This window comes from Sturnira hondurensis, unplaced genomic scaffold (assembly GCF_014824575.4).
Source record: "Sturnira hondurensis isolate 20B ecotype Veracruz unplaced genomic scaffold, ASM1482457v3 Scaffold0021555, whole genome shotgun sequence".
Lineage (NCBI taxonomy): Eukaryota > Metazoa > Chordata > Mammalia > Chiroptera > Phyllostomidae > Sturnira > Sturnira hondurensis.
Genome location: NW_028094186.1, coordinates 249212 through 272254, shown reverse-complemented (window position 1 = coordinate 272254; position 23043 = coordinate 249212). Strand labels below are relative to the sequence as shown.

The window sequence follows — 23043 nt, the reverse complement described above, 5'->3', positions numbered from 1 at the left end:
CTTCTGTCAGTGGAAGTGTCTCCGGGAGGCCGGCTGATTTGGAGCAGATTTGTTGAAGGGTCACAGGGTACCGTGGTTCAGCTGGCACCTTCCAAAGCTGAGGTATGACAAAGCGGGGTGTTGACAGGGCCCTCTAATAGCTGTGCAATTAAGGCCAGAGGGGCTGGGTGTGGAGGCCAGGAGACAGGGAGGAGGTTTCCAGAAGAGACTAGGCAGGGCCTGGGACCTCCTGGGCTGTGGGAGGGAGAGGAGATCGGGAACGGATAGAGAAGCCCCAGGCTGGAGGGGAGGGAGGGAGGTCTGGTGACTGGCAGGAAGCTGCAAGAGACCTGGGGGCCAGGACGTGGGGCTGGTTCCGCGTGGACATAAGAGGTTTCACCTGGGGAGGGGGCAGAGTCCAGGTTGAGTTGACAGGAGAGTTGGACAGAAGTACCAGCGTCACGGAGAGTCAGAGCTATGGACAGGAGATCAGAGAGAGAGGAAGGAAAATCAGAAGCTGGAGGAGTAAAGAAAGAGTTGAAGTTTGGTGCCTTCCAGGGGTGAGGGCTGCTGAGAGGTGGGAAGTGGGAGCTAGGGAAACACCCTTGGTGGGAGCCAGGATCAGGATAGGAAGGGGTGAGGATGTTGTTGGCCGCCCTCCTTCCATTTTGGGAGACTGGATGGAGGAAGCAGGCACCACAGTAACCCCGCCCACGGCTCAAAGGTTTGCTTTTACAAATACATGTGTATATTTATGAAGGACCGGCAGGAATCTTACTGAATTGTAGTGAAAACCATCTGAGAAGGGATTATTACTGCCACTTAACAGATGAGTAAAAAGAGACTCACCAAATAAGATTGACCTGCAAAAAAAATAAATGGGGAGGCTGGGCCTTGCTCTGGGGTAGAGGGACCCACAGGTGCTCAGAGTGGTGATGACATTACTAAGCCAGTTCTGATGAAGGGGGAAGGAGTGGGGGGTCGTTTACAGTCATCTCCTTGCCCCACCTCCCCTCTCCAGAGTCTGGGAGGTGCCCTCTGATCTTTAACTTATACCAGGAAGGGAGCTGCAGCAGGGCAGGCAGAGTAGAATGGAGGGGACGTCTCAAAGCTTGGTCCCAAAGCCAACGTAGTCTAGGGCCCAGAGCCATTCTCAGAGTGGGCAGAATCTGGAAGCAGAATGGGGCGCTCAGAGGGGCTTCCCGGAGGCAGCGGTGTGGGAGCCTCACTTTGGCCGTGGAGGTGCCCAGGCCCCAAACAGATGGGGCCCAGAAGGGCCAAGAAAGCAGCTGTGCTGTGGCCAGCACTTCCCAGGAGGCATATGAGAACATGGAGGGACAGCGGTTGTCAAAAGGGACTCTGTTGAAGAGGGGACACCTGGTGCCACTATATACCAGCTTGTGCCAGGCACTTTCATTTCCCTTCTAATAGAGCTCTCCACACTCCGCTGCCCACAGCTTGCACTGGAGGAAACTGCAGCTCAGAATGGTTAAGAGACCTACCTGGAGTCACACAGCGGCAGAGCAGAAACTCTACTTAGGACGGTTCTTCCATTAGTCTGGTTCTTAGAAAGTTTCTACCTTTTTTTTCAAAGCAAGTTCCTCTCAGCTCCTCAGTGGGCAGGGCAGGGCTGCTACCCATTCTGCAGTTGGGGCAGCCAAGGCCCTGAGGGGTGACAGGCGTCACACAGTAAGTCTGCAGTGGAGCTGGGGCCCAGTCCCAGGCATCTCCCACCAGGCACAGCGGCTCTGGGTTTCCTGAAAGCAGAGGCTAGGGCACACCCCTGGGGAATGAAACTCCAGGCCCGGTTTTGCATCAGACCCTCCTGAGAAGGTGTTTCCTTCTCCTAGTGGGGCAGCTACTCCAGCCACCGGTTGAGTCAGCCTTAGTACTTCACTTGCTCTTCTCCCGGCCCCCGATACTCGGCTGCCAAGAGAGCCGGGGCCACTCTACGAAGGTGTCCCCTCCATACTGGACCCCTACAGGTAACATGCCTCAGGACAGGGGTCTCCTGCCAGTGTCCCTAGGGGCAGGCACTGCCACCTGGTATCCTGAGCACCCTCTGGGACCTTGGGGTTGGGGAGGCGGGAGTGTGTCTGGGACTAGAACAGCCAGACAGTTGGACAGACGCTCGTACTGACCAACGGGTGTGTCCCATAGTGTTGAAACAGCAGGGAAGACCAGATACTTGTTTCTGCCTCCGGAAGGAGAGGGGACTGCAGGAAGGCCTGTGGTGCCGGGACTCTGGGCTCAGGTGCCCACACCAGCTCCAGGCAGACCTGTAGGACAAGAGTGGGGTCAGTTTTACAGACTGCCCCCACACCTACACACACATACACCCTGGGGACCCTTGGGGTGCCAGACTACACACCACAACACACAACTCAGTCACGCATACAGCACAGCAGCAAATACACCCCACAACACTGTCACCCAGAAAATCACTGAACACATCACAAAGACAACAGCCACCCTTTCAGCATCACACACCACGGGTGGACACACACACATGCAGCGATATGCTATCCGTGCTGGCCAAGGGTACAGGCTCGTGGGTCCTCGGCGTGCAGACATGCCTGCTGGGCCCGCTCTCCAAACAGCACAGTTCACCAGAGACACCACTGTGAGCTCGCATGCCAGCTGCAGAAGAGCCCCAAACTGCCATACCTGGGTCCTTCGGGCACAGGAGGGGTGCAGGAACTAAGGCTAATGTGGAGCATGCAGGCATTCACACAGGCTGTGCAGTGCCTGGTGGGCGAGGGTGAGGCAGCAGCGAGGGGGTTTTCCTTGGGTTTTGACACTGACTCAGCTGGGAGGACACAGAACGCAGGCAGTGGGAACAAGCCAGGACCTGCCTTCACCCTGGTGTCCTTGCACAGGAGGACACAGGCAGGTTAGGGAGGAGAGACAGCCCAATGGGCTCAGACCATGGCTCTGCTCTGCCCATGGCCCAGTCATGGGCCCCTTGCCACGTCCACACACCCACCTGCCCCTCAGGGCTCGGCAAATGTTTTGCTTCCGGGGTCACCATGGTACCTGAGCGGCTGGAGCTGCTTTGTCAGCACTTGGCCTCCACCACGGAGACCCCAGCCAGGTCCTGGGTCAGCATGGGTGGGGGACTAATGTGGCCAGAGCAAGGGGCCCAGGGCGTCTGAGCGAGAGGGCAGGGCTGGCAGCCAGGGAATCCCCAGGCTGGAGGCCTGTGGGGGTGGGGGTGATGGTTACCTCAGGGGTGGGGGTGGGAGGAAGTTAGGGGTGTAGGCTGGGGAGGAGGTTGCCTCAGACAGGAAGGCCAAACGGGCCAGGGCAGGGTGGAGGTGAAGGATGGAGGGAGGGGAGGTTCCAGGGTGGGAGGGTGAGCAGATATGTGTGTGTGCCTGTGTGTCTGGGTGCGTGTTTGTGTGTGTTCATTCCTCAGGTATGTGCAGACGTATTTCTGCCTTTAATTAATCAAGCTCTCACCAACCATCTGTTGTGTGCAGAGTACTGGCTTTGGGGGAGAGAGCCTGTCTCTACCTTCAAGGAGCTCACATTCCTGTTGGGTAGGGGTAGCAATTTGTGTGTGCAAAGGTCTGTGTGATTTGTGTATATGTAGGGACAAATCTTTGTCCCAGGGCTTATTCTTGTACAGGCTAACCCACCCTGTGGGTCCAGTCCTGCCTCCCTTCGTGTGCGTGGGCCTTGTGCAGGTTTGAAAATGTTAGGTTCATCTCTTGGTTGGGGCGTGGGCCTGGGCCTATGACTGTATAGGGCCCTTCACCAGGAAGCAGGGGTGCATCAACCTGTCTTTTTATACAGGTAGCAGTGTACATGTGTGACTGGGTGTATGTCTACAGGTAGTTGTGTTTACATGTATCATTGTGTGTGCACAAGAGTCTCTATTTATGCCTGTAAGTATGTCCCTGAGTGTGTTTACAGGCCAGTGCATGTATGTGTCTATGGGTGCATCTCATGCCCCCTTGACCTCAGCCTTCCTGGGATTGTACTCTGCCCACCCCTGCACATATTTGGGCAGAAAGGGGAAGGCAACACCAGGATGTGCCCTATATTTGTACAGGGCTTGGCCTGACCCCCCGTCTGCCCCCAGGGAGCCATGTGTGCCCAGCCAGGGCGCTGCCCCAGCTGATGCCCCAGAGTGGCCACCCATCTCAAGAGGGGCTCTGGGCCCCACCTTGCACCCTCATGGAGCATGAGCCAGAGCCCAAGGCCAATGAGCTGTTGGACCTCAGCTTCCTAACGGAAGAGGAGCAGGAGGCCATTGCTGAAGTCCTGAAGCGAGATGCCAACCTGCGCCAGCTGGAGGAAGGGCGGGTCAGGTGAGGAAGGACAGGGCAGGAAGCCCAGGAGGAGGGGGCCTCAGGCACTGGGGGCTGGAGACCCCACCCCGCCCCCACTAACACGCGGCCTCATAGAAATGAGTAGTTCTTGTTTTTTGCCTTTTGGTTCCGTGTACTCCTGGCCAGCTCAGCTTATCACCTCTCTCAGAGAGGCTGCAACAGCACCCTGCCGGCTTCCCGCACTCCGGGCTCGCCGGCTCTGGCCAGCTCACCACATGGCAGCCAGAGCTCCTCAGATCTGTTCTTAATACGCCTTCCCAAACCTTCTCAAGGCTCCTCGGCATCTGTGTCAGGGGCAAACTCCTAAGCTGGGTCCACGAGGCCTCCCTGATTGGTCCCTGCCAGCCTCCCACACCCCATCTCCCACCAGGAACCACCAACCCTCACACACATACACCGAGTGTCCGCTACAGCCATTCAGGTGCTCCGCAGTCCCTGAACCACCCACCTTTCACTTCTAGGTCGTTCCTTCTTTCTGGAAGAGCACAGTGGCAGATGAGCATGGAACTTATTAGTAGAGCTTGGGGACAGACACCTCCTAGCTGCGTGACCTTAGGCAACTTACCCGACCTCCCCAGCACCACTGTCCCCAGCTGCAAAGCGTGGCTAAGGAGCACTTCCTCATAGTGTTAGGCGGAATTATGCAGAGCTGTCACTTTATTTATTTATTTTTAATTTTTTATTATTTTAAATTTTATTTATTTACTTTTAGAGAGAGGGTAAGGAAAGGAGAAAGAGAGAGTAAGAAACATCTATATATGAGAGATACATGGATCCGTTGCCTCTCACACTCTCCTAACTGGGGACCTGGCCCGTAACCCAGGCTTGTGCCCTGGCTGGGAATTGAACCAGCAACCTTTCGGTTTGCAGGCCAGTGCTCAATCCACTGAACCACACCAGCCAGGGCTGCTTGCTTTATTTATTTATTTTTAGATAGGCAATCCAGAATTATAACAGAATTTATGCTAGAGTAAGTTACTTATAGGAAGATTGGGTCAGAGTGGAAGGTAACCCCATAGCCTGCACAGATAACCTTTGCTGCAAGACAGTAGCTACAGTAAGTTTTATAGTACGACTGCTAGTGGTCGACAAGACAAAGGAACCATACCTCCTGGTGGTCTGACCATGGTAATTGCTTACGACTGACACTGGCACCTAGTTTGATATTTATCTCAAAGTTGGCCCTTCTTATATCCATCACAGCTCCTACCTCTCTGTAGTGTACTTGTCTATTCCAGACTCAGTCTCCCCACCAGCCTGAGCTCCTCCAAAGTAGGGATCAAGTCTGATTTGCTGTTGTGTCCCTGGCCCCAGGTACAGGGCCCTGCACATAGTGGGTGGCAGGAACATTGGCTGGGTGAGTGGTAACAGCCACGGCCTCCCCTGTTCTCCAGGAAGCTCCGGGCCTCACTGGCCGACCCTGGGCAGCTGAAAATCCTGACAGGGGACTGGTTCCAGGAAGCACGTGCCCAACGGCACCACCATGCCCACCTTGGCTCTGACCTTGTCCGAGCCTCTATCCGCAGGAAGAAGAGCTCCAGGGGTAAGGGGAGATAGTCAGGGCAGGGCAGGCTTCATGCAGGCCGGGGTACCCGGTGTACATGGAGGGCCCCCGGGTTCCAGTCCCTGCTGCCCCTGGCACTGTGCCTTTGGTTGAGTACCACCCACCAGTGGGCTATGGGAGGTGGGTGGTATCTCCCAGGGCCAGACTTTCTGCACAGGTGGTTTCACAGAACTTCTCACCTGTGCACAGAACAGGCTCTGGATAGCAACACGGAGGCTGAGGCTGCTGGGCAAGAGACGGAAGAGGAGTTGGAGCCTGGGTGAGTAGGGGTGGCAGGGAGAGGAGGGGGTCTACGAGTCATCTGAGTCCTGGCCCTGACCACCTCTCCCTACTCCTAGGCCCCTCATAGACCAGGCCCACCGGGAGAAACTCAGTGAGGCTGAGGTGAGTAATGAGTGAGTGAATGAACTAATGAATGAATGTACAGTGGCATGGCGTTGGGAAAGAGACCCAGCCTTTGAATCAGGAGAGCCTGGTCTGTGCCCCTGTTCTCCTCTCTGCCAAATGGGTGTATGGACCTCTAAGGAAATCTCTGAATCTGGCTATTACAGGTGGTATAGGAATGGGCGGGGCCAGGGCCAGGACTCATATACTACACTCTCCCACTAATGGGACCCTGGGAGTCAGGCAAGGCAGGCCCTGAAGTGTGAAGGGGTGTGAGGTACAGGTCCAACTGGTCCTGCAGGTGGTTGCCAGCCCTGCCCTGATGGCTGTGCTAAATCTAAAGCTGGGGCAGTAGGCTGGAGCCTCTGACCTCTGACCTCATCATAACCTTTTGTCTCTTCATCACTAGTCCCCACTGTGATTTCTACCCCTTGCTTCCTTCAGGGACCTGATTTCCCCTCACCATATGTCCCCCCAGAGGCTTCTGATCATGAGGAGGAGCCGAAAGCCCAGGAAGGTAAGTGGGAGGGCGTGTGTTGGGGAGCATAGAGAAGTCGTGGGGGCCAGAGGCAACTCTTAAGTAACTCCAACCACCTGTGTTGACCTTCATCTTCCATATTGGGGGTGGGGGGAGGCTTGCGGTCTCTATGGACAACCCCAGAGCAGCACTGGGGCCCCAATCTTCAGGTCATGGGGGTTATAAACCAGTTCCTCCAGATTTCCTCGGGGCGGGCTGAGAGGGACTGGCTCTGTAGCTTGCGCCCCACCCCAGCCCCTGGCCGAGGGGATACACAGGTTTACGAGGAGCGGGCGGACCCGGAGCCGGAGCCGCCTTCTGGTGGGGAGGAGGAGCCGAAGCCCCGCCCAGCCCAGGTAGGCGGGAGCGGCCCGTAGCTGCTCTCAAGACCCGGAGCGGAGTGAGGGCCGGGACTGAGCCGTCGGGACCGAGCATGGTCGGGGAAGGGGCTGGGAAAAGCGGGGACCCCGTCACTTCCCCTCTCCCCAGATTCAGGCGATGTCCGAGATCCTGGAGAACGGGGAGGAGGCTCCGGAGCCCGGCCCCTCACTCGACCGCATGCTCAGCAGCAGCTCCTCCGTGTCCAGCCTCAACTCCTCCACGGTGAGGGGAAGAAGGGGACGGGGGCGCCGCTCCTCCCCGCATCCCGACACTTAGCCCCTGCCTCACCCCTCCCTCGCCCCCCGACCTGAAACTCCAGCTCCTAGGCAAGCTACCTCCCAATGCCCTTCGCCTCGTCACCTCGCTTTGCCCCCTTAACCTCCGTCTGAACCCTCCGCGCTCCCCAGCCCCAGTGGAAGCCTGCACCTCGCTCTGACACCCCAATCCCCGCTATCTACCCCCAGCTGAGCGGCAGCCTGATGAGCCTGTCAGGGGAGGTGGAGGCGGGTGTGCAGGTGCGCGGCTCCGTGCACTTCGCGCTGCGCTACGAGCCCGCCGCCGCCGAGCTGCGGGTGCATGTGATCCAATGCCAGAACCTCGCCGCCGCGCGGCGCCGCCGCTCGGACCCGTGAGTGCCCCACCCCGGCGGGCGGGGGCGCCAGGGAGCCGCTCTCACCGCCCAGGACCACCTCCTGTCTCGGCCTGTTTCCTGGTCTTCAGAATGGGGGTCACAGTGTTCTCGGGGGGCGTGGGGTCCAGTGAGATGACGCCTGTAAAGAGCCGCGCGGGGCCTGGCACTGAAGCTGAGTTCCCCGCTGTGACTAGGGAAGCCCCCAGGCCCGGGAGGGAGGTGCCGGGAGGGCCTCCCCGGACCTGGCTCAGCGGTCCTCACCTCTCCCACTCCAGCTACGTCAAAAGCTACCTCCTCCCGGATAAGCAGAGCAAGCGCAAGACGACTGTGAAGAAACGGAATCTGAACCCTGTCTTTAACGAGACTCTCCGGGTAAGGCTGCGACGACGGGGCAGCCCCCATTCACGAATCGGACGTCCCTTCCTGAGGGCCAGGGTGGCAGGGCAGCCATTGGCATCGTCATTGCCTGTCGCCTCAGCCCTCCATTCGGCCGGGAGAACGGCAGGGAGTCTAGTGGTGGGCACGGCGTTCAGACTGCCGTGAATGCCCTTCGGGGCGTCCCAGGATTCGGCCCTGCCAGGAGTGTGGGAGGACGAGCCCCAGTCAACACTGCTGCAGCACTGCAGCCGGGCCATCGGCGGTGCTCCGTTAAAGCGCACCTCCTGTCCCCCAGTACTCCGTCCCGCAGGCCGAGCTCCCGGGCCGCGTGCTGAGCCTGTCCGTGTGGCACCGCGAAAGCCTGGGTCGCAACCTGTTTCTGGGAGAAGTTGAAGTGCACCTGGATACGTGGGACTGGGACTCTGAGGCCATCTGGCTCCCCCTGCAGCCCCGGGTGAGGCAGCTGACCCGTGTGGAGGGCCCACAGCACACATCTCCGGTTTTCACCCCACCGAGCTTTCCCCTAGACCCCTTAGCCTGGAAACCGGGAGTACTGGGTGCCAGGACCTGGCCCTGCCCCTGCAGATCCCGCCCTCTCCGCTAACCACGCCCCATTGGGGGTCTGGAGACCCCACCTGGTTGTGGCCTCTTTGCCTTGGGCCTCGTCCCAGCTCCCTGATGAACCATCTCTCGCAGGTCCTGCCCTCTCCTGACGACCTTCCCAGCCGTGGGCGGCTCTCTCTGTCCCTCAAGTACGTTCCTGCCGGCTCTGAGGGTGAGTGGCCTCCCACCAGAGACCAAGTTGGACAGGCCCCTGGGAAGCAGGGGACTCTGTCCCACAAGAGGGCGGGCTCTGTCCGTGGGGCAGAGCCCGAGCCGAGGCTTTCCGCAGGTGCAGGACTGCCCCCGAGCGGGGAGTTGCACTTCTGGGTGAAGGAAGCTCAGGACCTTGTGCCTCTTCGTTCAGGATCCCTGGATACTTACGTACAATGGTGAGGGATATCCGGACCTCCCCACTTCCTTTCCTTCTGCCTTGTAGTGGAGCTCCCCACCCCCTTCTGATCACCCACCCTTGATCCCCTCAATCTGCGCTTTGACCACTGAGCAGGGGTAAAGGGGACAGCTTGAGTGCGGAGAGTTGAGAGGACACCTTTGAGGAGCTGCATTTCGGCGGCTGACACCTTTAGGACTTGCTGGAGAGCTGAGGCTGGGACCTGGGAGGTCACAGGGGCCCCTCCGTGGAGGACCCGCAAGGCCAGGCTGTGAGGCCCTGCAGTTCAGTGGTTTTCAAAGTGAGCTCCAGGGGAACCTCTGGTGGTGTCCTCCCAGGCTCTGGCCTGCCCTGAGAGAGTGAAATGGAGGTAGGCCTAACGGGTTCTGAGATCCAGCCCTGATTCAACCAGACCTTGTTTTCTCTGAGGTTCTGTACTTCTGAGCAATACTTTATCTCGCAGAAAGGGCTCCGAGGCTTTAAAAAGTTTGGAAACTACTCGGGGGCAGCAGGGAGTCAGTGAAGGTCACTGAGCTGGGAGCGGCAAAACCCCATTTCGGAGCCATTCCCCTGGCAGGAGCCCAGAGAGGAGGCTAATGAAAAGGTCCCAGGGGAGTGAGGGCTTGAGGCCAAGTCTCGGACAGGAACCAGAGGCCCTGTCATTGTGAGGGAGTACAGGTAGAACTCAGTGACTGCTGGGTCCCCGGCAGTGTGAGGGAAGCCACTTGATGCCAGCCTGCCTATGCCATAGCTCGGTGCTGCCTGATGACAGCCGGGCCAGCCGCCAACGGACGAGGGTGGTGCGAAGGAGCCTCAGCCCTGTGTTCAACCACACCATGGTCTATGACGGCTTCGGGCCTGCTGACCTGCGCCAGGCCTGTGCGGAGCTCTCCCTCTGGGACCACGGGGCCCTGGCCAGCCGCCAGCTGGGGGGCACACGCCTCAGCCTGGGCACCGGTAAGTGGGGCAGCACCCTAGGGGCCGTTAGTGCTGGGAGGCAAGGGCTTAGTTTGGAGCCTTGGGCATTTCTCTGCCCTTTTGTGAGCTTTGGTGTCCATTGAGAAGTGAGGGGATAAGTGCATAATCTGGGATCAGGCTGGTATTCCTTGGGACCTGGGGTATCCAGCATGCCCATACTCTCTACCCTTGCCCAGGCAGCAGCTACGGGCTCCAGGTGCCCTGGATGGATTCCACACCTGAGGAGAAGCAGCTGTGGCGGGCGCTCCTGGAACGACCGTGCGAGTGGGTGGACGGCCTTCTGCCCCTCAGAACGAACCTGGCCCCCAGGACATAGCTGCCTGACAGGTCTTACCAGACCCCTCTCTGGACCCACATCTCAGGGCCTGCCCTTGGAGAAAGCCAATAAAGTCTGTTCTAAGGGCAGTAAGGGGCTGATGTCTGTTTGGGGTTGGGGGAAGGAGGTGAAAGCAGGAAAGAACCAGGAAAGTGTAGGGGGCCAGGTGAAGACACTTTAGATTCAGACATAAAGATCTTAGAGAGCTGGTACCAGGACCCTCAAATACCTCAGAGGTTGCCAAGGCCCAGAGGTACAAAATTATCCTGTTTAATAGTCTTTGGTGGTGCTCAGTGAGCTTGGGGCATCTCTGGTTGGACTACCCCACCCCCATCCCCCGGCCTCCTCCAGTTGCCCCTGGATCCTGGGATGGGTGTTTCATAAGTTCTTCTGTCTTCATTCATCCATCCTTGGGTCTGGTCTCTTGCCTCTGATGCCCTCCTTCAGCCTCCTGGGGGCCAGGGGTAACAGCCGTGGATCCTGCTCGCTGTGCCAAGATGGCTCTCCAGATGCGGCACGCCATCCCTCCCCTGGGGGTGGCAGGCTCAGGTGGGTCAGCTAGAAGACCCTGGGCATTCTCTGGCACCCACTATCTGCCTAATGACCCCTTTTTCCCTTGGGACACTGATGTCCCTTTAGTTTCCAGAGAGAAAACTTGGCAAGCCTGTAGCTAGGGGTCAGGATCTGGCCAGCATGATCCCATAGGCATGGGTCATCCTGGAGGCCCAGGACATACCTGATGCGGGTGTAGGTGAGGTCATCTCTGGTGGCACAGGTCAGTAGGGAGTGAAGGGTGAAGCTGTGGTTCAGCAGCTGGTTGGGGACAAAGACCCACACACAAGAAACAGGGAGAGATTAAAATCAGAGGATGTGTCCAGAGCATCAGAGGCTAGTTCTGTTTACTACCAACATGCTAGGGCAGATCCCACCCCTTTCTGGGCCTCAGTTTTTTCATCTGTACTATGGGAAAGTATGCTAAGTGTTCCTCTAATGTTGGGATTTCCTGCATCAGAGAAGAAAAGTGAGAAGAGCTGAAAGCCAGGTAAGGATGGAGTCTCTGGTTGGTGGAGGTCAGGGATAGCCAGCACTCTGCCCCTTACGGTCTGGACAGTGCCTGAATCCACGTTCAGCTCCTGTAGCCACTGCACCAGGCCCTGGTCCACTGCTCGAGCAACTGTCCAGGAGAAATCAGGTAAATCCAGGGGTGCCTCCTGCCTGAGGCTGTCTCACACCACGGTTAGCATTCTCCAGCCAGGTCCCACTCACCTGAGGGCTCTGAGGCCAGGGAACAGGTCCTGGCCTCCTCATTCATCCGCTGCAGAGCTTGCTGCACCAGGGCCCGCCACTCACATTCCTTCTCTGCCAGGATGGCTCGAAGCCTGTTGGATGGCAGAAAGCCAGTAGAAGGGAGGACAGAGTAGGGGTGATGCTCACACAGAGGCTATGGAGGGGCCCCAGAGGTCTTACCTATCAGTCTCTGCTTGCAAGAGGCTGAGCTGTACCATCAGAGGTGAGGGCCCCTGCTCGGGTTCCCTTGTGAGCAGGCTCTGCTGAATCGGGGTCTCCTGCCGCTTCTGCTGGGACTCCTCTTCACTGGACTCTTCTGATGTCAGTGAGACTGCATCCTTCTTCACTTCTGCCAGTCAGAGTGAAGGGCAGAGCTCAGGCAGGGCAAGAGCACCCATTGGGACCCCCAGACACTGGCAGAGGGTGCACAGGGATCTGCTCAGTGGCCAGGCAGTGTCAGTCTGGGAGTTGCCCATTTGGTCACGCCCCCATCCACTCCTTCCTGGTCAAGCCTGAAGATCACAGCTCCTTTTGTATTGCCACCTTCCCAAGGGCCACACCCTCACCCACAGGCAGGCAGACAGGCTCCACTCCAGGCCTACCTGGGCTCAGTACTGCCAGGGCTGCTTCTACCGCACTGCCGAGCAGGGAGTCAAGCACGAACATCCAGTGTGGGCGGATCTGGCGCCTACGGAGAATCTGCTTCACCTGGAGAGGGAGGAAGGCGATGCTGATACTGCTAAACCTCAAAAAGGTGGGGCTTGAGATGCAAATGCCTAGTAAATTTCTGCCTGAGGCAAGTGGGGTGGACAGGCTTGGAGTCAGGAGAGGGGCTCAGAAGCTAGAACTGGGCAGACGTCCCTTCCCTAATGGCTCTGTCTTCACAGAGAAGACTGGGAATCATTCAACACCAAGTCCTTGCATATTTTCAAGCACAGGGCGCTCATGAGCTCTTCTTGGGTAGCCCTGTGAGAAAGCTCCCTTACCGCATGCGGGAAGGCAAAGAGCGGTCCATGCAGAAGCGCAGGCTCAAGGCCCTGGGCCCCCAGCTGCTTTTGCAGCTCCTGCAGCTCCTGGGCCAGCTGCCAGCGGTTGGGAGTGTGGATGTGCGCTCCGAGGCAGCGCAGTAGCTGTTCCACAAGATTTCTGCCCAGACGGGGACCCTGACAAGGAAGAGAGGAGTCATCAGCAGACATTCCCACTTGAGCCAAGAGATGCTGGCTGTGGGCTGGGGTTGGTGGCCATCGGTAGGGATCCTGTCGGTGCTTGACCACCAGGGGGCGCTGGGGCGAGCCGCCCACCTGTTCCTGCTCCAGGCACAGATTCTCCACCAGCGCGGGCAGCTCCTGCTTTAGCACTTCTGCCAGCATGGCCCGGCGCTTGCTCTCTTGATGCAGCAGGCTCAACCCCGAACTCTCCTCAGGAGACGTGGGCTCCTCGGCCCCAGGGTCCTCAGGCACCCTGGGTGCAACGGGGAGCAGCCAGTAGAGTGCCAGCAGCAATGGGGTCCAGCCACCTCCGCCCCAGGGTTTGAATGCTGGCACTCTCTTTGACTCTCAGGCCTATCTCACAGGGATAGAGGGGAGAAAGCTGGCACTGAGGGGACACACTAAGTACAAGTAAGAGATTTGGGAGGTAGGAACCAAATGCCACCCTCGCAAGTGGTGGAGGGGTTCCCAAAGAAGCTTTTTCTGGAGGGAGTACAAGGGCAAACCCGGATAAAGTGAACCCACCCCAGGATCCTGGGCTCTCACCGGAGCTGGCTGGTGTCTCCATAACTGAGGCAGCGCTTCGGGAGACTGGGAGGGTGTTGAGAGGGTGCCTGAGGGCGTGGGAATGTCTGGGACTGGGTGGTCAAGTCAGCCGAAAGAGGAGGGCTGGCTGAAGGGGCGTCTAAGGGAGGGACAAGACTGTCAGCGCAGGCCCCCTTCAGCCCTCACCCCGACGTGCTCGCGCTCTCCACCTCGCAGTACCAGGAGGCCGTGGAGCGTGGCAAGGGGATCCCGGGCTTCGGCTCCTCTTCCCAGGCTGCAGGAAGGGGTCCTCCAGCAGTGCTTGTGCACCGGCTCGGAGGCAGGGATCTGGCTCAAAAGTTCGCAGGAGGAAGGCTTGGGCCTCAGCTGACAGAGAACTGGGCATTGGTGGATGTACCTTGTACATGCCCACCTGGGAGAGGGCAGGGAGCACAGACAAAGGTTAAGTTTAGAGGTGTTTAGAGCCCAGTCTGTCCACATACCACCTCATGAGCCAGGGCCTGAGTGGTCTCACCTGAAACATGGCAGCCTGTGGGTTCCCCAGCTCGTGGAAGGGTGGGCGACCCGTGGCCATTTCGATCACAGTGCAGCCCAGTGACCAGATGTCAGCTGCCTTTCCGTACCCTCGTGGGCCCTGGTCAATGATCTCTGGGGCCATATACTGTAGGGTCCCTAGGACAGGAGCAGTAGCAATAATGCTCATCTGAGCTTTAATGCTACTGGAACAGCGGGGGGCTGTATTATCCTGTGGCTGCCTGCACCCTCCCTGGATGCGATCATCCAAAACAGTTCTCATCCCTCATCCTAGTCATCAGAAATCTGAGTTTCCTCACTCATCTTAGGCTCCCTCTCATTCACGGACTCCATTGCCTGCAGTAGTTTCCATTATATATCCTGGATTGCATGATCCACTCTCATCCCATCACCCACTTTGGTCCTGTCGACGCTTCTGGATTCCATCTCAGGCACTCAATGCAATGTCCTCAGCTATCCAAACTCCAATTCTGGATTCCATCACCTCCACCCTGGCTCAGTCACCTGCCCTGGGGTCCATCCCCCATTAGAACTCTCACTCCACACCCAGGAGAAGCTCCATTCCCTGGAAGGCTCCAGAAGTTCGGTCCCAGGTCAGCATCCTCACTCCCCACCCCACATCCTATTACCTGTGAAGGTCTCGGTGCAAGGTGTGATGCCTGCCAGCCGCTTGGAGGTGCCAAAGTCGGAAATTTTGAGTAGCCCACTGAACGTGTTGATCAGCACATTGTCCCCCTGAGTAGAATGTACATTGCGCTCAGTGGCCATCGGGCTGGGCTCCTGGTGACAGAGCGGACCCTACCCCAGATCCTATCTCCTGGGAATCCCAGTCTGACCTGGCCTCTGTCAGCCTCCTCACCCTGCCATCCCACTATGCCCCTCCGGGAGCTGGCACCTGGTTTGGCTTCGGGTGCAAACCTCTCTCCTTCTCTAGGGAACCTTCTTGATTTCCCCGCCCTTTGCAAAGGGTCCGCCCAGTGAACTGCCAGCCTCGGTCTGGGGGCTATATCTCCTCGTTCCCACTCCCAGCAAGCCAGAGTGGTCCAGCTACAGTGCTAACCTTGATGTCGCGATGCACAATTTGGTTGTCATGTAGGTAGCTGAGTCCCTGCAGGATCTGACGGGTATAGAAACTGATGGTGCTCTCGTTGTCCTGCAGGGGTCCCCACACTGACCGAAGCAAGGAGGACAGGCTGCCTGGGAAGGTAGAGTTCCAAAGTCATCATTGCCACTCATTTACTCTAACCCACAATTCTCTGCCCGGACACACCCATGCTATGGCTGAGACTCCATCACCCCACTTCCCTGTGTCAGCTAATTCTGGGCTACACACCACCTACAAACGCTAGGATTCATTTCCCCCCAGGGTTCTCCACCCCTGCCCAGCTCCATCCCCATGCCCTTCATCTCCAGTTCCACTCCTGTCCCAGCAGGGCAGGTACCTCCAGGCACTTCCTCCATGAAGATCTTGAGGTAGCCGCCCTGGCTGGCTGAGCCCAGATAGCGCACAATGTTCTTGTGGCGCAGGCGTTTGTGCAGAGCGATCTCTTCATGCAGGGGCTGAGAGACCCTAGGGGCAGTTAGAGAAGGAAGAATAGGCCAGATTTGGACAGAGATGCTTATCCAACTCCAGCACCAGCCAGGCTACGCACCCAGGATCTGCCCAGCTCACAGTCCCCTCTGATCTTCCCCACTTTATCGCCCAGCCCCCAGGCCCCTCCAGATTGTCGCCTCAAACCCTGGTCTCTGCCTTTCTGTCCACAGGCCTGGGCCCACTGGGCTTGGACTCTCACGTCCATGAGCCCGCCCGTCTGCCCCACCTACATGGGCCTCTCACCTCTGGTGCCACCCACTTGACCTGCCTACCTTACCCCTGAGCCCTTGGCCCCACCCACACGCCCTGCGCAGCACACCTGCTGTCCCGTTCTGGGATCTCCTTGATGGCAATGCGTACCCGCGTGTGCCGGTCTCGGCCTGCGTACACGACCCCGTACGTGCCCTTGCCCAGTACCAATCTCTCTCCGGTCTCCGTGTATTCATAATCAAACTGTGGGGGCGGGTGAAAAGGGGGATCAGCTGGGCTCTTAGTCCTTTCCCCTCCCCCATCTCTGATCTCCCAGTTCCTCCTCCTCACCTCCAGCACCTCACCCACGCCCTCCGCCTCCTCCGCTGGTGGTCTGGAATCCAGATTTGTCACTAAGGCCTGGATCAGGCTGCAGAACCTGAGGGCGGAGGAGATCAGACCAGAGCAGGGTGGGGGTGGGGGGTACCTTGGGTATAGAGTCCTCTCCTTTGCTGAGAGCAGCTCTGGGCCACATCCCTTCCTTCCCCACACTCCCCTGGGCATCCCAGCCCTGACTCCAAGAGGTTGCGCTCACCACTGGCAGTGCCCTACGCTAGGGAAGCACAGCTGGACGTCCTGAGCCGGGGGAAGTGCATAGAGGAAGCAGCAGCGTTCATCCTGTTTGGAGGCACTGGGAAGGGATGAAGGACACAGTGAGCACCAGGCCAGCCAGCAGGGTGCCCCACCTGGACTGGCCCAGGCCTTGCCGCTCACCTGACACCACAGATGGAGGAGACTGAGAAGGTCCAGCTGGAGGGACCATCCTGTGAGAAGCAGGTGAGTCAGAGGATGGTGCCAGGGGACAAGAGAGGGGCTTGGGGGTGGAAGAAAGGCTAGAGAGAAGGGGTGCTTAGCAGGGGGTTGAGGGGCTCGGTGGCCACTTCACCTGGGTCTCAGGTTCCAGCAGGTTCAGGGTCACTGTGCTCACTGGGTCTCCACCCTGAACCTCCAGCCTTGCGGGCAGCAGCACTTGGTTCATCTCCAAGACCAGGACCTGCAGGTGACAAGGGAGTGTGGGGGCTTAGATGAGAAGAGGGCTGCCCTTATCCCAGGTCCCCTAACCCCCGGGCCTCACCAAACACTGGTCCCCTCGGGAACTGGCAGTTTTGAGCAGCTGGCAGGACTGTAGTAAGAAGTGGAGCCAGAAGTGGGCACGGCGTGGGGTGCCTCCAAGGGGTTCTGGTGTGGGTCTGAAGTGCTGGTACAGCAGGAAGGTTTCCATCATGGACAGCAGGTACCTGCAGCCACGCAATGTCTTCAGCTCAGCCCAGGCACCAGCGAGCCCGAGAGAGTAGACTGCATGCAGGCACTGGGGGTCATGGCACTGGGGTCATGGCACTGGAAGGGGCCAGGTCACTGGCCCAGGGCTCAGGCCAGTGGTCACAGATGCAGGAGCTGACAGCACAAGCCAGGCCAAGACTGAAGAGGGGGCCACTTACCATATGGGGGCATTGAGCTTGTATAGCTTCTCTGCAGCCAGTGCCACCTGGGTGGGGTCATTAGCAAGGATCTGAGCTCCCAGGTAGAAGCCTACATCCCAGTAGTATTGCATCTTTTCCACACAGCCTTTTCGGGCCAGCAGGCAGCCCAGCTTCATACCTGGGAGCAAGGGGCATGGGCCACACATTCATGCAGGCAGGGACACAGATGTGGGTGAAAATGTAGGTGTGACATGATCTCAGGTGGGAGCAGAAACTCTGGGGATACGTGTTTGTGGAAGGTACACAGGTGTGAGCTAAGGAGCAAAAAGTCATGGGCTTAAGGGCTCACGAGGGCCTAGGACAGGTTTGAGGACCCAGGTGCCGGTTCGGACAGGACCGATCCAAAAGGGGACGGACCCAGTCCCAGCTCAAGCGCAGCGTTTTCTCTCCCTGACCTCAGCCCCTCCTGGGGGGACAAGGGTGCAGGACTGAGGCTCACCGATGAGCTGGAGCTCGTTGGAGTCCTCAAAGCGCTGCCCAGCAGCAATGAGGAGAACAGCAGCGTTGATGCCAGAGTGGAGGCTGGGCTCGACGTCAAAAGCCTTCCGATACCTGGGGGCCAGGCAGAGGGCTACAGGGCTGGACTGGTGCCCACAGCCCCAGCCCTCAGCCGACTGCCTGCCTGCTTGCGCCCCTTACCAGTGATAGGCCTGTTCTCGGTGCCCAGCATCCTGGAAGCCAGAGCTGAAGAACATGTCCTTGTAGATGCGGCCGCACATGCAGTACAGGTCGGGCGCCACGGAGGCCTTGCTCTGGACCACTGGCAGCAGCACGGCCAGCGCCTTCTCCCGGTCCCCAGGCCTGTTCCTCCTAGGAGAAGGGCAAGATGGATTGGGGACCTGCCTGGTGGCCCTGTCCCATGTCTGGGGACCCCCAGATGCTGAACACCAGGGACCCTTCCAGGAGCCCGACAGAAATGAACCCAGAACGACAGTGACCCTGGTCAGCACTGACCTCCCTGGAGGTAGTGATCCCAGATGGAAGTGATGTCTAGCTGCAGTGACTCTGAAGAGAGGTGACCTTGGACAGCTGTGACCTCTCCAAGGGCACCACCTCGCCCCACCCTGGGCAGCAGTAATAGAACGGGGCCATCTGACCTCAGTGTGACCCTGGTCAGCAAGCTCCCCAAATAGCCCTGAGCCCAGACAGCAATGATGTCATACAGTGGGGACCCATGCTCCCAGGTGGCTATGACCTGAGTGGGGCTCTGCCACTCACCGATTGAGGGCAAATGTGTAGTGGAAGTGGACATTGTGGTGCTCGGCCACATCACAGGTGGGCAAGGCCTGCAGCGTCTCCACCAGCTCGATGATGGCTGAATAGTCCTGTGGGAGCGGCACACACGGAGACAACGGCCCCGGTGGGTTCCGCTGGCCCCCAAACCCTAGGGAAAAACCTTGAGCTGGGGGTCCCCTCCTACCCCTGACACCCACCTTCCCACCACCACCCTCTGCACACCTCCCTCAGGCCCGGCTGGCAGCAAAGACACTGCACCTTCAAAGAAAACTTGCTGTGTGCCCCAACCTCACAGCTGCCCTGGGAGACAGTGATGCGATCACCCCCACTACAAACAGGCTCAGAGTCAGGACCTGACTCACACTTGTCTGACACGGAATGCCGCATCCCACCCGCCTCTCGGTGCACACCTGCACGTCACGGTAGGAAAGCAGCAGGTTCATGATGATGTCAGGGCTCAGCAGTTCCACACTGTCCAGTCGCCGCTGCAGGCGAGCCAGCTCCTGCCGCAGCTGCTGCCCGCTGAACCGCTCCCGGGCCTGCCGGATGTCCTGCCGAATGGTCTCCTGGAAATAGCCACTGGTGCCCACAGCAGGAGAGGGAGGGAAGGGGAGGAAATGGTGGGGCCTGTCCCTCAGCCCACACCACTGCACCTGCTCCAGCCTCCTCCTGGTGCACCTTCCCTCACTCTCCCTTACCAAGAGTCTGTGGGTGTGGCCTCCAGCAGGCGGGCAAGTCTGCTCACCAAGGGTGTAAGCAGGGCCTCAGTGCCCACTCCAGGCTGGACCAGCCCGTCAGCCAGACCTCTCAGGAGGCCGACATCACCACACAGCACTCGACCAGTGGCTGACACGACATAGGGGATCAGCGTGTAGCTGCCAACACAATCCTGGTGGGAAGGAGGCAGGCATCAGTAGAGGTCAGAGGTCAGCACCAGTGGGAACTAGAATAGTAGGGAAGGGGCACATTGCAGGAAGGAAAGCAATAGGGAGCATAGGGTCGCATGAATGTCAGGGGGTATTGGAGAGGTCAGAGGTGACTGAGGAGGCCAGGAAAGGTAGTGGGGTCAGAGGTCATAATGGAAGTCAAAGGGCATGTTGGAGAGAGGGGTGGTTTCTGCTCACAGAGTTCTTCTGGAAAATGTCCTCCTGCAGGGAACAGACAGATACTGATGCTCTGGGTAGTCCATACCCCCACCCTGTGCCTGCCCCCACCCACCACCTGGCCACCTACGCGAAGGGCCTGCAGGTCAGGGATGTCAGCCTGGGAGCAGAGAAGCACGTTGTTGGTCATGCTGAAGCTCTCACGCACACCGAGGTGGTAGAACAGAGAAGGCTGTGCCAAGGAGTTGCTCACCTCCAGCACCACCACGTCTGCAAGCACACAGGTGGGGCCCTGAGCCCTGGAGCCCAGCAGGTGGGGGGAGGGGCTGGCCATCCGTCCTGGCTCAGTCTGCCTTCCCGTGTGACTCCAGCAGGATCCAGTTTTGCTCCTGGCCTCAGTTTCCCCCTTTTAGAGTCCTTTGGGCTCTTACACAGAACTAGTGTCTGTGGTGCTGCAGGAGGGGGCTTGGGCTCAATGGGCCCTCACCCTGCCGTTCAGAGCCTGTGGCCCCTGGGCACAGGGAAGGGGAGGCTGTGTGCCAGCCTAGGGCCTGTTGTAGGCCATTTGAGAAGCAAGAGTTGGGCCAACACGTAAGTCGCCTTCCCTGAGTTCTCAACCCAGTCTCTTGAGAGGTCCCAGCACTGTGTGCAGATAACTCTGCCTATGTGTGTATAGCTTACAGTGTCTGGATCTCTGGGTGTGACAGGTTCTGTGAGGACCTGTGTATTGACATGTATGTGATTTGTAAGTCTATCTATGACCCTGTATGCTGTGTGTCCTCGACTACGAGTGAGCCTTCATTTTCTAGGCTGCAATTTTATGGACATCCGGCAAGCACTGGCGCCTGGACTCTTGGATAAACAAATAAGTATCAGGAGGCGTCAGGGTTGGCAGAAGGAAGAGGCTACTTGCCCTGGAAAAATCGCCTTCTGGTCCCACCCTCAAGCGATTCTGCCCCGCCTCCAGCCCCGCCCATTGTCTTGGTGGAATGGGCGCCTGAAGACCTAAGTTCCCTTGCTCAGAATCTAGTCGTCGAGTCCCATCGCTTCCCTTTCTGCCTCTCTAGTCCAGTCCTCAGAAGTAGTATGTTAGCACACCTGAACTCCAGTCCCCCAGTAGAGGCCCTTCCCTAGTCCAAGCTCCACCTCCCAGGATCCGCCCTCGTATACTCCGCGTGAAATCATTCCGAGGCGGAGTTCTCCAACCCCATTGCTAAAATACCGCACACCCCCCACCCCCTGGGCTCCCAGCAGTGGCCCAGTCCTAACCCCGTTCCTAATGCACGGTGCCTGTTTAAGTCCCCCACCCTAAGCCCCGCTGCGCAGCCTGGATCCCCTAAGTTCTAGCCCGACCCGGCCGCGCTCCAAACCCCCTAAATTCCACTTTTGTCAGGGTACCACCTCGGGTCCCTAAGCTTTAGCTCACGTTATACTCCCCCAGACCCTTCTCTATACTCACACCCTTCTCGGTCCCTCCCTGGAATCAGTGAGCTACTCCCCTTTCGGCCCAGCCCAAGGCCCTAAGACCGCCCGAAACCAGTAGCCTGGTTTCCCAGCTCAGCGCACACTCACCGGCGTTGTAGAAGGAATCCAGCGCTGCCGTGTCTCCCAGGGCCAGCGTCCCAAAGGGCAGGCTGCGCAGCTGCGGCCGCGGCCGTGTGCCGGGGACCTGCGCGCAAGCCTCGCGCAGGCAGCGCAGGGGCAGCGGCTCTGCCTTGGCTCCACTGTCCGGCTCCGCACCAGGCTGCGGCTCGCGGGTCAGCACATAGACCACACTGAGCGGCCGGCTTCGTGCGCAACCCCGGCCCGGGATCGCGGCCGTCGACCGGCCCCTACTCAGCGCCTCGGCCAGAGGGTCCTGCCAACAGCTGCCGGCGCACTCCAGGGCCTCAGGCAGGGGGCACTGCCCCGCCATGCGGGGGCGCTCAGGTGTCAGGCGTGCTCTGGGCACCCAGCGCGGGCGGGAGGCAGGGGCGAGGTGTCCAGGGATCTGGAGATCGGGAATCCGATTGGGACAGGGAATCTCCTAAGGGATCTGAAGATCCGAAGTCCCGCCAGAGATCCCGTCCCCGAAATCTGGAGTACAGGGCGAAATGTGCACTGACTTGGAAGGTCCTGAGGATCTGAAATCAGGAATTGGGTCCCAGGAATCTGGGGCATCCAGTGATCCGTGGCTCAGAGTCACGTGGGAGATTCCGAGAATCAGTCCGATCCTGTCAGCCACTCAGACTCCGCAGGAGAGGGTCCACCTTCGTTTTCTCTGCCCTGTACGTAGGCTGGGCCCAGCCCTTTCCCGCCGACCGGAAAGCTCCACCCTCGGCCCTGGGGCGGCACCGCTCCCTAGCGGCCCAGGACTCAGCCTCTCGCCTCCCTTGCATCCAGCTAGAACCTCCGAGTCCCGCACTTCCGGAACAGCCTGCTGCCACTGTGCACACCAGCCGCTGTGGACTGCTCACAACAGGAGCTCATAATATGTGTGCCCAGGTCAGGGCTAAGGAAGAGGTGTGAATTGCAGGCCCTGCCTTTCAGGGGTCTGTTGAATGAACGGATTTCCTGAGACCCTAGGGTGTGCAGAGCGCCGTGCAGAGTGGGTGTTCCCCAGGGAGGGACTGGAATGAAGGAAGTCTGCCCCTCCCCCTGCCTCGAGGCCTTCAGCCCTAGTACCGGACTCGGCATCCGAGTCCCCCAGTTTGCCCTCTTGCCAGGGAGGCTGCTTTCCCCAGAATCCAATCCGCTGATCTTGGACCTCCATTCTGAACCTGACCATAGGACTTCAAAAGAGTGTCCACAGACATTTCTCTACCCACCTGAGAGAGGACCCCAGGACTCCCGCCCTTCTCCAGTAAAGGAGGCGGCAACCTGCTGTAAACCTCGGTGGGCTCCGACATTGGGAGATGGGGACTCAGAGAGCTGGAATGACTCGTCGGAGACCACTCAGCCACAGGAGCAGGATGCAGCCCCCAGGACTGCAGTCTTACCGGACTACAGATATTGGACTCTCAACTGTCCTATTTTGCTGTGTATAATGTGCACGTTTTTGCCCAAATTTTTGAGGGAGAAATAAGGATGCACATTGTACATGGGTATAATGATTACATACCGTGGGTATAATAGCCCTGTGTGTAATGTGCACAAGACATGGGTGTGCGTTATATATGGCAAAATACGGGTACTTATTGCTGTGCCACTTTCTAGAATGTGGCTCTGGTGGACTAACTGCTTGATAAATGCTGGCTCAGTAATTCCTATTTCATTGCCTGTAGTCCCACGGAAGAAAATGTACCTCCCTTGGTTTGACCCTGAGTTTAAACCAGCCCCTAGTGGAACCAGAGACAAGTAGCCAAGGATG

General features: G+C 58.6%; 2 protein-coding genes across 4 annotated transcripts; one reads left to right on the top strand and one right to left on the bottom strand.

The window, feature by feature from the left end:
- Positions 1 to 1825: 1825 nt before the first annotated feature.
- On the top strand, positions 1826 to 10545 carry SYTL1 (synaptotagmin like 1). Of its 2 annotated transcripts, none has more exons than XM_037033017.1 (15): positions 1826 to 1964; positions 4037 to 4295; positions 5711 to 5859; positions 6070 to 6139; positions 6219 to 6264; positions 6709 to 6781; positions 7037 to 7137; positions 7271 to 7384; positions 7627 to 7790; positions 8069 to 8165; positions 8467 to 8625; positions 8868 to 8946; positions 9064 to 9163; positions 9914 to 10119; positions 10317 to 10545. In XM_037033017.1, the coding sequence occupies exons 2-15, from the start codon at positions 4105 to 4107 to the stop codon at positions 10454 to 10456; spliced, it is 1689 nt and encodes a 562-aa protein (XP_036888912.1). In that variant the 5' UTR covers positions 1826 to 1964; positions 4037 to 4104; the 3' UTR covers positions 10457 to 10545. The 2 variants fall into 2 exon arrangements, with proteins under 2 accessions (XP_036888912.1, XP_036888911.1); XM_037033016.1 differs by having other exon boundaries at positions 1882 to 1964; positions 4067 to 4295.
- A 158-nt stretch (positions 10546 to 10703) lies between these two features.
- On the bottom strand, positions 10704 to 22640 carry MAP3K6 (mitogen-activated protein kinase kinase kinase 6). Of its 2 annotated transcripts, XM_037033014.1 has the most exons (29): positions 21267 to 22640; positions 19825 to 19964; positions 19716 to 19739; positions 19290 to 19480; positions 19002 to 19170; positions 18574 to 18680; positions 17995 to 18165; positions 17795 to 17907; positions 17314 to 17473; positions 16950 to 17112; positions 16761 to 16868; positions 16589 to 16638; positions 16410 to 16505; positions 16166 to 16253; positions 15945 to 16078; positions 15474 to 15601; positions 15092 to 15228; positions 14661 to 14766; positions 14012 to 14169; positions 13717 to 13909; positions 13498 to 13636; positions 13045 to 13204; positions 12730 to 12906; positions 12346 to 12451; positions 11924 to 12092; positions 11723 to 11835; positions 11557 to 11630; positions 11193 to 11269; positions 10704 to 10986 (listed from the first exon to the last, which is right to left on the bottom strand). In XM_037033014.1, the coding sequence occupies exons 1-29, from the start codon at positions 21607 to 21609 to the stop codon at positions 10857 to 10859; spliced, it is 3924 nt and encodes a 1307-aa protein (XP_036888909.1). In that variant the 5' UTR covers positions 21610 to 22640; the 3' UTR covers positions 10704 to 10856. The 2 variants fall into 2 exon arrangements, with proteins under 2 accessions (XP_036888909.1, XP_036888910.1); XM_037033015.1 differs by lacking the exon at positions 19716 to 19739.
- Between the last annotated feature and the right edge of the window lie 403 nt (positions 22641 to 23043).

Coding starts and splice junctions, on each gene's coding strand:
- MAP3K6 (XM_037033014.1), bottom strand. CDS start 21,609: ATGGCGGGGCAGTGCCCCCTGCCTGAGGCCCTGGAGTGCGCCGGCAGC. Junction 16,639..16,760: donor TGCTGGAACCTGAGACCCAG/GTGAAGTGGCCA, acceptor TGCTTCTCACAG/GATGGTCCCTCCAGCTGGAC. Junction 16,079..16,165: donor GCGTGGGTGAGGTGCTGGAG/GTGAGGAGGAGG, acceptor CCGCCCCCACAG/TTTGATTATGAATACACGGA.
- SYTL1 (XM_037033017.1), top strand. CDS start 4,105: ATGCCCCAGAGTGGCCACCCATCTCAAGAGGGGCTCTGGGCCCCACCT. Junction 4,296..5,710: donor CTGGAGGAAGGGCGGGTCAG/GTGAGGAAGGAC, acceptor CCTGTTCTCCAG/GAAGCTCCGGGCCTCACTGG. Junction 8,947..9,063: donor CGTTCCTGCCGGCTCTGAGG/GTGAGTGGCCTC, acceptor GGCTTTCCGCAG/GTGCAGGACTGCCCCCGAGC.